The sequence below is a fragment of the Bombina bombina genome, chromosome 3 (assembly GCF_027579735.1).
Source record: "Bombina bombina isolate aBomBom1 chromosome 3, aBomBom1.pri, whole genome shotgun sequence".
NCBI lineage: Eukaryota > Metazoa > Chordata > Amphibia > Anura > Bombinatoridae > Bombina > Bombina bombina.
Genome location: NC_069501.1, coordinates 1,192,012,939 through 1,192,023,583, shown reverse-complemented (window position 1 = coordinate 1,192,023,583; position 10,645 = coordinate 1,192,012,939). Strand labels below are relative to the sequence as shown.

At 36.6% G+C, this 10,645-nt stretch overlaps 1 protein-coding gene across 2 annotated transcripts in view; it reads left to right on the top strand.

Moving 5' to 3' along the window:
* Window positions 1-4,725: 4,725 nt before the first annotated feature.
* FAT3 (FAT atypical cadherin 3) overlaps window positions 4,726-10,645 on the top strand; it is a 637,515-nt gene continuing 631,595 nt past the window's right edge. The window contains exon 1 of one of the 2 annotated variants that reach the window (XM_053708624.1): window positions 4,726-8,023. In XM_053708624.1, the coding sequence (XP_053564599.1) occupies window positions 4,732-8,023 (3,292 nt within the window). In that variant the 5' untranslated portion in view covers window positions 4,726-4,731. The remainder of the gene's footprint in view (window positions 8,024-10,645) is intronic. The other variant, XM_053708625.1, reaches the window with a different exon arrangement.

Sequence of the window (10,645 nt, the reverse complement as noted above, 5' to 3'; positions counted from 1 at the left end):
TCAAATGGTGAGGAACCTGGGGGTAGAAAGTAAACAAATCATTAAAAAGAAAATAATTTTATACAGATATAGATAAAACACACATTTTGTAAGAAGGGGTCTCTATATCCTTGTAACAGCTCTTCATAATGGCTTGGAGACCCCAAGACCCCTTGTTTTAAATAAATGCAATATCCCCAGAGTGGGGAATAACCCTTGAGCAGAAGCACTATGAGTTGGCAAATGTCTCTATTAGGTTAATGTGCATGGGCTGTGTTCTGGCAATGGCGGCTATCTGGTGATACACGTACCCCCCTCTTCACGGCTCCTGTCTGTATCGGCCTGGTGTGGAGTAGCCATTTGGGAGACCCCTCTCCTGGGCAATTGGTGAACCTGGAGTACCTGGCTTCGAGCCAAACTGCTCACATAAATCGCTCGTTCCGGACGCTGAGACTCTCACACGCTCTGGTTCAGACTCATGACGTAATCAATTGATGCCGACTTCTGGGGGTAAGGATTCCGAAATCACTGTAGCCGCTACACGAACTGCCTCCGATCCCTTGCACTGCCAAACTTGAATGATTGCCTATCGGGAAGAAACTGCTTGGCTCCAAAAGCCGGCCCAATGATAAAATTCAAAAAAATTGTCCGGAGCTGCAGTTAAAAACTTTGTACTTGTACTTAGTAACATGTATAAAAATAAAAAAACAACATGCCCTTAGTTACTAGAAAAGCTCACGCATTTCGGCATATAGCTGTACTCATAGCTCTCTGGCTCCCCTTGTACTAACGGGCCATTTAAAGGAAATAAAATCTTGTGATTGGCTAAGGGTTAATTGTTAGGTTAACACATTTGTTGCAGATATAAATGTTAACTACAAGTCCTTGTTGTCAGCTTACATTCACATTGTAGCTGTACTAATAACACTAATACATGCTACTTATTACATACAAATACATTTGATGCGGGTATTTTTTGTTACTGTAAACTTAGAGACTAAAGTGTCCAATGTGTAATATAATTATAACTTAACATAACTAAGTATATATAAGTATATAAAATCAAACGTAAAGTGTAGCACCGGAATAATGGTACACTATGTACTATGCCAACTGAACTCAATAATTCAAATTAATTCAAAATAAGTATCTACACTATAACGAGAGATTACTTGCCCTTTAGTTAGTATATCATTAGATAGTAAACTAAATGCTTTACCTATGTGTTTAACATGTTGTAATATTGTGTCCTTGTGTAGGCTAATTATTATTTAATTTTATGATTACATTACACTATCTAAGTTACTAGCTCTGCCATTGCCTTATGTCCTTTTAATACCAAAAATTAATTAGATCGTAGGCTGAGTTAAGTCCCTTTGTTTGTCTAGTTTCTAATTGGAATATCCAGAAAACCTCCCTTTTGGCTAATGCTCTATTTCTGTCCCCCCCTCTCCGTCCAGCTTCCACAGTCTCTATAATAGTCCATGTAAAACTGGTACTATCTTTATTATGGACTCTATTGAAATGCTGGACTAGAGGGGTGTTCAGGACCCCTGCCTTTATATCAGAGAGATGTTCCCTTATGTGTACCCGTGTCTCCCTTGTTGTTATTCCTACATACTGTAGGCTACAGGTCATACAGACTGCTAAATAGATGGTAAATTTACTTTTGCAATTCATGCACTTTTTGTGTTTATAGCGTCTACTCGTGACACAGCTTTTAAAACCCTCTCCTGCCATTAAGTGTTTACAGGCTTTACAGGAAAAGTTACTGCATTTGTAGACTCCTTTAAACCTAAGCCAAGGACTCTGGTCATTTCTCTGTGATGTTTTAAGTTGTGTAGGTGCCAAAATATTACCCATTGAGACACCTCTCCTAAAGGAGCACTTGCATCCTTTCTCTACTGTTTCTACTAGGGCATCATCCACTGCCAGTAATATGAAATGTTTTTGTACTATGTGGCAAATTTTGTGATACTGTGTACTGTAATCTGTAACAAAAAAGGTTCCTCTGCTCTTATTATTCCTTACTTTTGACTTTTTTTATTCTGACTTCTTTAGCAATTGCTGTCTATTGACTTGTGCCACCTCATTTCTGGCCTTGTTGATATCTTGCGGTTTATAACCTCTATTCTTTAAGCGGTCAGATAGTTGATCTGCATGGATCTCATATTGTTTTTCATTACTACAATTCCTTTTTAATCTAGTGAATTGTCCCTTGGCAACTGACCTAAAAACCTGTTTTGGATGACTACTCCTGGCGTGGAGGAGTGTGTTACCCGTGATTGGTTTTCTATACACTTCAGTTTCAATTCCGGCATGGGGTACCCCTTTTAGGGTTAAATCGAGAAAATTAATCTTTGACTGATTGAGCTCAAATGTGAACTCTAACCCCATGTCATTCTTGTTCAACCACTCCACAAATTATTTCGCATTTTCTTTGGTTCCTCTCCACACCAGGAGCAGATCATCTAAATACCATTTATAAAACCGTATGTTTTCCCTGAAGGGGTTCGCATCTCCATAGATGCGGGACAGCTCCCACCACCCCATATAGAGGTTGGCGAAAGAGGGCGCAACTTTGCGCTCATAGCTGTCCTGCATCTCTGGCGATAAAAAAAACCCTCAAATGAAAAATAATTATGCATCAGAAGGTACTCAATTATCCTTAGCACATACTCCACAAACTCATCAGAATGGCCTGTGTTCCTTCGTAGAAAAAATTCTATGGCCAATAGGCCCTTATCGTGAGGTATTGAAGTATAGAGGGCCTTAACATCTATTGTAAGCCACATGTCCAATTCCTCCCAATCTAATTCCTTCATCAGATTCAGTACATGTGTTGTATCCTGCAGAAAGCTAGTTAGGCCCCCAACTAGTGGCTGTAGAATGCTATCCACCCATTGTGAAGCCCTTTTCAATAATGACCCTATACTTCTTACGATGGGTCTACCTGTAACCCCCTCCAAGGACTTGTGTACCTTTGGAAGATGGTTGAAAATAGGTGTCACCGGATTGTCTACCAGGAGGAAGTCACAGGTAGGCCCATCCAAGATACCCAGTTCTCAACCATCATCTATGATCTGTGCTAATTCCAGTTTATATTTTAGAGTCGGGTCTCCACTAAGTATCTGGTAATACCTTTTATCAAGCAACTGCCTTTCTGCTTCGCCAACATATTGTGTTCTTGACATTACTACTACCGAGCCACCCTTGTCAGCATTCCTAACTACTAATTGATTGTTATTCTGAAGTTTGTTCAATGCTTCTCTTTCTTTAAAGTTTAGGTTATGCTGACTCACAGTGGTAGCCCGATGTAGTAGCTTAAGGTCCCTCTCAACTCTTGCCTGAAAAGTCTCTAGTGAGCTACCTCTGCTCTGTATTGGGTAGAATTTGGAGACTTCTTTAAAAAACCATGTCACCCTTGTTTTAAAGCCTAGAAGCCCCTCTTTAAAATAGTTACTATAGAGGTTTTAATCGCCAATTAATCACCGTTGTAATAGTAATCACCTGGCATGGCTAAATGTGTGTTTATTTGAGTAGAAGCTCAGATGTGCAGATCAAAGTTATATAAATATTTTAAAAGGCGCTTTGATAGTTTCTTTTGACTATAGAGTTTAGAGAATCACACCCACTATTGTTTACAACCATGTTTATTAAAATTTTCTTAAAAATATGTTTTCATACTTTTTGTTGTTAAGTTCTCACATCATGATATATACATAAAATAAAAATATATTTTGAATCTGTATATAGATACATAGATATATGGATACATGCATACATAATATGTGTGGATTTCTCACCAAAAAAATAGACACAGTGTGCAGCATTTAAACAAAACACAAAAGCTCAGTACAGAGGTGGGAATGGCTCAGCAGTTAAGGTAAGGTCGGAACTACAGGGGGTGCAGAGGTGGCCCCCAGCTTAAAAAACCCCCAAAAAACAACAACATTTTTTCAATAAAAAAATGTTGACCTGTCACTGCCTGCATTGATATCATGTGAGTGTGACGTGATGCTTCACTAGTGTCTCTGACTACATGGGTTAGTGTTTCTGTTTTACCCATTGGTGTTTATATGTGTGTGTATGTGTGTATGTGACTGTGTATTTATGCATGTATGTGTGTATGTTTGTGGAAATAGCAAATTACAGACCTTGTTACTACAGTACGGGGGGGGGGGGGGCTGGACCATGTCACAGACTACTGTGGTCACTTTATAAAGTACTGGAGGGTAGGGTCAGCCCAGCCATCTCACCGGCAGATTACAGACTGTGTCACTAACTCACTATATACAGTACTGGTGGGTTAAACAGTGTCACTATATACAGTAATATAGGGTCAGACCATCTCACAGACTGTGGGCACAGTGTACCTCCTTTTGCAGACATGTAATCTGATTCACATTTTTTTTCTGTGTTAAATGTAAAAAAAAAAAGAAAAAAAAGATATGTATCAAATTCACCTTTTTTGGGTGTGGGGTGCGGGCCCTTCTCAGATTCTTGCACCTGGGCCCTGTGGTTTCTAGTTACGCCTCTGAGTTAAGGGGTTAATATTGCAGGTTTTATCTGAATAATTAAAGATTAATGTTGACTTTACTGTCTTTTAAGCATTTTTTTTTCTTTTCAGGCAATAAAATAATTCCGACCATGTTTAACTGCTTCTATTTCAGATTCATGATAGATAATTTTTGAGTGCTATTGAACTTATATTGTTTTTATTTTATTTTTTTAGGACCAAGGAATGATGGGATGGCTATAAACATGGATATCTTGGGAGGTATACCGACCTCTCACTCCTGTATCACACTCTTGTTTTTAAATTTGATTTTTAAGTTATGCGGCAGTCTCCAAGGAACCTCACCACAGATTTTCCAATTTACACACCCAGCATACAATGCAACTGTTTATGAAAATTCTGCTGCTAGAACTTATCTCAATAGTCAAACCAAAATTGGCATCAAGCTAGCAAATCTTTCTTGGGATATAAAATACAGAATAATGTCTGGAGATGATGAAGGTTTTTTTAAAGCTGAAGAGGTGGTAATAGGAGACTTTTGCTTTCTTAGAATAAGAACAAAAGGTGGGAATTCTGCTATACTGAACAGAGAAATTCAAGACAACTATTTAATATCAATAAAAGCTTCAGTGCGAGGAGAGGACTTGGAAGCTTGGACAAAAGTGAATGTGCAAGTCTTAGACATGAATGATTTACGACCATTATTTTCCCCGACAACATACTCAGTAACAATAGCAGAAAGTACGCCAATACGGACAAGCATTGCGCAGGTTACAGCTACAGATGCCGATATTGGTTCTAATGGCGAATTTTATTACTATTTCAAAAACAAAGTTGAATTGTTCTCTGTTCATCCCACCAGTGGAGTTGTGTCACTAAGTGGACGTCTGAACTATGATGAAAAAAATAGATATGATTTGGAAGTCCTTGCTGTAGACCGTGGCATGAAATTGTATGGTAATAATGGTGTAAGCAGTACTGCAAAACTTTATGTTCACATTGAACGTATTAATGAACATGCTCCCACTATTATAGTGGTTACTCACATTCCATCGGTTTTGGACCTTGATCCAACATATGCTGTTGTTACTGTAGATGACATTGATGAAGGTGCTAATGGAGACATTGAATCAGTTTCAATAATTGCAGGTGATCCATTGCAGCAATTTATGTTAATAAAAGAAGGGAAATGGATCAATGAGTATAAAATTAAACAAAAAAGTCCAATTGATTGGGACAATTTTCGTTATGGTCAAAATTTAACCATTCAAGCGAAAGACAAAGGTTCTCCTCAGAAGTTTTCAGCTGTTAAAAATGTTTACATTGCTAGTCCTAAAAAAGAAAAGCCCAATGCTAAGTTTATTAAAGATTTATATGAAGTTACTATCAGTGAGTTCTCTCCACCTGGAATTGTGGTGGATGTAGTCAAAGTACAGCCAGAATCAGCATCCATGGAATACAAATTATCTGACAGCAAAGATTCAGATTATTTTAAGATTAATAGTAGAACAGGACTGATCACCACTGCCCGTCATCTAAATGTCCCTGGGAATGATAAATATGAATTAGAAGTAACACTAAAAGACAATGATGCTAAAGCACAAGTAATTATCACATTAGAAGATGCCAATGATAATACTCCCGAGTTCCAACATTCTTCATATGAGTCATTTGTCAATGAAAGTGTTCCTGTAGGTACAAGCATTTTGTCTGTTCTAGCTTTTGATAAAGACAGAGGAGAAAACGGATACATCACATATAGCATTGCTAGCCTGAATTCTTTACCATTTGCCATCAATCAGTTTACTGGAACAGTTAGTACATCTGAGGTCTTAGATTTTGAGTCATCACCAGAAAGTTACAGATTTATTGTTAGAGCCTCAGATTGGGGGTCACCATACCGTCATGAGAGTGAAGTAAATGTTACTATTCATGTAGGAAATATTAATGACAACAAACCATTATTTGAAAAAGTGGCTTGCCAAGGAGTGATCTCTTTTGATTTTCCAACTGGTGGACACATCACTGCAGTATCTGCAATTGATGTAGATGAATTAGAATTAGTAAAGTATAAAATTATATCAGGTAACGACCAAGGTTTTTTTTATTTAAATCCAGATTCTGGTGTTTTACAACTTAAAAAGTCATTTGTTAACTCTGGCCTGAGAAATAGCAACTTTGCTCTCAGGATCACAGCTACCGATGGGGAAAACTTTGCAGATCCTATGTATGTTAACATAACAGTTGTACATGGAAAGGTGTCATCTAAAAGCTTTAATTGCAAAGAAACACGAGTTGCCCAAAAATTAGCAGAAAAACTTCTAAAAAAATCTAAAGCCAATTCTAGATTGAACTATGAAGATCATTTATTTGATTATTTTTCTATAAACAGACAACCACCCCAGTTTGACAAATCATTTCCTTCAGATGTGTCTGTGAAAGAGGACCTTCCTGTTGGTACCTCTATACTTAAGATTAAAGCCATTGATGCAGATTCTGGATTTAATGGGAAAGTTATTTATACCATCTCCGATGGGAATACAGATAGTTGCTTTGCCATTGACATGGAAACTGGGCAGCTTGCAGTCATGATGCCCATGGACCAAGAATTGTCTGATAAATACCTACTTAATATTACAGTGTATGATTTAGGCAGCCCTCAGAAATCATCATGGAGATTACTGACAATTCACATAAATGATGCAAATGATAACAGCCCAGTTTTTCTACAGGAAAGTTACACGGCTACTACTTTAGAAAGTACTAGTATAGGGACAGAGTTAATTCAGGTAGAAGCTCGAGATAAAGATCTTGGGCCAAATGGTGAAGTCACATATTCAATTTTAACAGACACAAAAAAATTTGGAATTAACAGCTCAAGTGGAGTAGTATACGTGGCTGACCAATTAGACAGAGAATCTGTGTCAAACTACACCTTAAAAATTGAGGCAAGAGACAGTGCAGAAAATGGCCAACAACTATTTTCTGTTGTTACTCTTAAAATCTACCTTGAAGATGTCAATGATTGTTCTCCAGTTTTTATACCTTCAAGTTACAGTGCAAAGGTGCTTGAGGATCTTCCAGTTGGAACTGTAGTATCTTGGCTTGAAACACAAGATCCTGATCTTGGCTTAGGAGGTCAAGTGCGATATTCTTTGGTAAATGATTACAATGGAAAGTTTGAAATTGATAAAACAAGTGGAGCTATCCGTTTGAACAAAGAGTTGGACTACGAGAAACAACAATTTTATAACTTAACTGTGCGGGCTAAAGACAAAGGCCGACCAGTCTCTTTATCTTCAGTTTCATTTGTGGAAGTTGAAGTTGTGGATGTCAATGAAAATCTCCATACCCCATATTTTGCGGATTTTGCAGTAACTGGATCTATAAGGGAAAATTCACGCCTTGGAACAAGTGTCTTGCAAGTAGTGGCACGAGATGAAGATAATGGACGAGATGGGGAGATACAATACTCTATAAGGGATGGAAGTGGTCTGGGGAGATTTAATATTGATGAAGAGACCGGTAAGTCCTTCTAAAATACATTTCCATTTAAAAATATAATTTCTGAAGGTGTTATTTATTTGTTTATTTTTTACAATAAATAATTTCAGATTTTATTATATGTGATTGAAAGGGAAATTAAATACAACATTTTAATTTTGTGATTCAGAGAATAGAATTTATAAAAAAGATGTGCTTCATTCTCATAGTATCCTTTGTTGAAAAGATACCTAGGTAGGTCGCGGGCACATGCCTAGAGCTCTACATGGCAGGAAATAGTTCTACCATTTAGTGCTCTTGGAAATGGATAACATTCTTGCAAAACTGTCTACTACAGACATGTGCACACTGCTAAGTGTACCTCCCTGCTTTTCAACAAAGGATACCAATAAAATGAAGAAAATTTGATAATAGAAATAAATAGAGATTATTTTTTTTTTAATTGCATGCTTTATCAGAATCATGAAAGAAAAATGTGGGGTTTTGTCCCTTTTAGTGCTAGATAGTGCAGATACAATTTTCTATGCTCAGTGGCTTGTGATATAATTGCATGTGACAATATTCTAATTGTTTTATGCTGACAAATTAAAATTAACTTTGTCTTGGTTGCTGGCTATGCTTACAACTAAAAAAAAAAGAAGCTGAGTGTGAAACAATTGTTTTAATGTCTACAGCGTGCAGTTTGATAGAATTAGGGCAAATAAGATTTAATCATTTTTTATTTGTTCTTTTAGTTAAGAAACATGCAATCATGCTATTAAAATATATCTACATTATTTTGTATACTTTATTTGATACATTCGTTTTTTAATAATCAAATTCAACAACTAGTTGTATGGAAACATACATATGAGAAAGTTGGCATTACATTATTTGCATTTATGTTGATTTGTATCACATTACAACATTTATCAGCATTTAATTAACTTATTATATTTGGCCTTTAAAAGTGTAACTGCATTTGGCACGCACGTTAATGTTTTATAACAGAGTACCAAATCAAAGCAATTTATAAACGCAGAAGTGTCGCATTTATGTGGGACGCTTCACAATAGTAGGCTGTGAAATCGCTAAGTAAGGCTGCAAAACAGACACGGAAATGAATAATATTTGATATAGGCTTTCCCAGGTGGTGAAGTTGATCCTATGCACTTACAATTTTATATCTGATCTGGTCCTGTCATCTATAAAGGAGCATAATAAGCCTATTGAGCAAATAAGTAGGGAATTGGTGAATAATTCAATAGAATTATAATGTTGACCTTATTTGTGTGTTCTAAATGAATGTTGAATGTTTGTCGAATATTGACATGTTTGTTGTAAATTAACACAACCTATTCATTTCAGTGCAAGTGCAATTAAATCCAATATTAATGTTACATTTCGTTATCAAATTTGCTTTATAAAATATTCAAACAATAGAAATAATATCAAGTGGAACATTCGTTCTACAATGTTACAATGTTAATAAAGTAATTAAAGGGACATTAAACCACATTTTTTTCATGATTTGAATAGAACGTGCAATTTTAAATAACGTTCTATTTTACTTCTATTATCATTTTTTTTTTCTTTTCATTCTCTTGGCATCCTATGTTGAAATATACTATATGGCAGCAGTTTTGCAAGAATGTTATCCATTTGAGCACTAGATGACAGCGCTATTTCCTATCATGTAGTGCTCTACAACAAAGAATTCCATGGGGACAAAGCAAATTTGATAATAGATTTGGAAAGTTTTTTTTTTTTTTTAAATTGACGCTATTTTCTTCAGTATTTAAATGACTAGTACAGGCAAAAAAAGCATATTATCTTCAGGCTAGGGGCCGATTTAACATCTGTCGGATGGACATGCTGACAGCGTATGCTGTCGGCATTTAGCATTGCACAAGCCGTTGTGGTGAACTGCTTGTGCAATGCCGCCCCCTGTAGATTCACGGCCAACTAGCAGGGGGTGTCAATCAACCCGATTGTATCTGATCGTTTTGATTACGGTCTGCCGCTCAGAGCAGGCGGACAAATTAAGGAGCAGCAGTCTTAAAGGGACACTGAACCCAAATGTTTTCTTTTGTGATTCAGATAGAGCATGCAATTTTAAGTAACTTTCTAATTTACTCCAATTATCAATTCTCTTCATTCTCTTGCTATCTTTATTTGAAAAAGAATGCATCTAAGTTTTTTTTGGTTCAGAACTCTGGACAGCACTTTTTGATTGGTGGATGAATTTATCCACCAATCAGCAAGAACAACTCAGGTTGTTCACCAAAAATGGGCCGGCATCTAAACTTACATTCTTGCATTTCAAATAAAGATACCAAGAGAATGAAGAACATTTGATAATAGGAGTAAAATAGAAAGTTGCTTAAAATTTCATGCTCTATCTGAATCACGAAAGAAAATTTTTGGTTTCAGTGTCCCTTTAAGACTGAAGGCTTGCACGGAAAACAAAGGGAACAGGGGCCATTCGGCCCTTGTTAAATCAGCCCCTAAGTGTAGCATTTATTTAGTGCTAAACTGACATTATAGACATTGAGATTGTACTACAAAAAGTTTATGTGTAGTAAAAAAAAAAAAAACATCTGCAAAATACCTTCATCCAGGGCTGGACTGGGATATCAGACCGGCCCTGTACATTTTTGACTA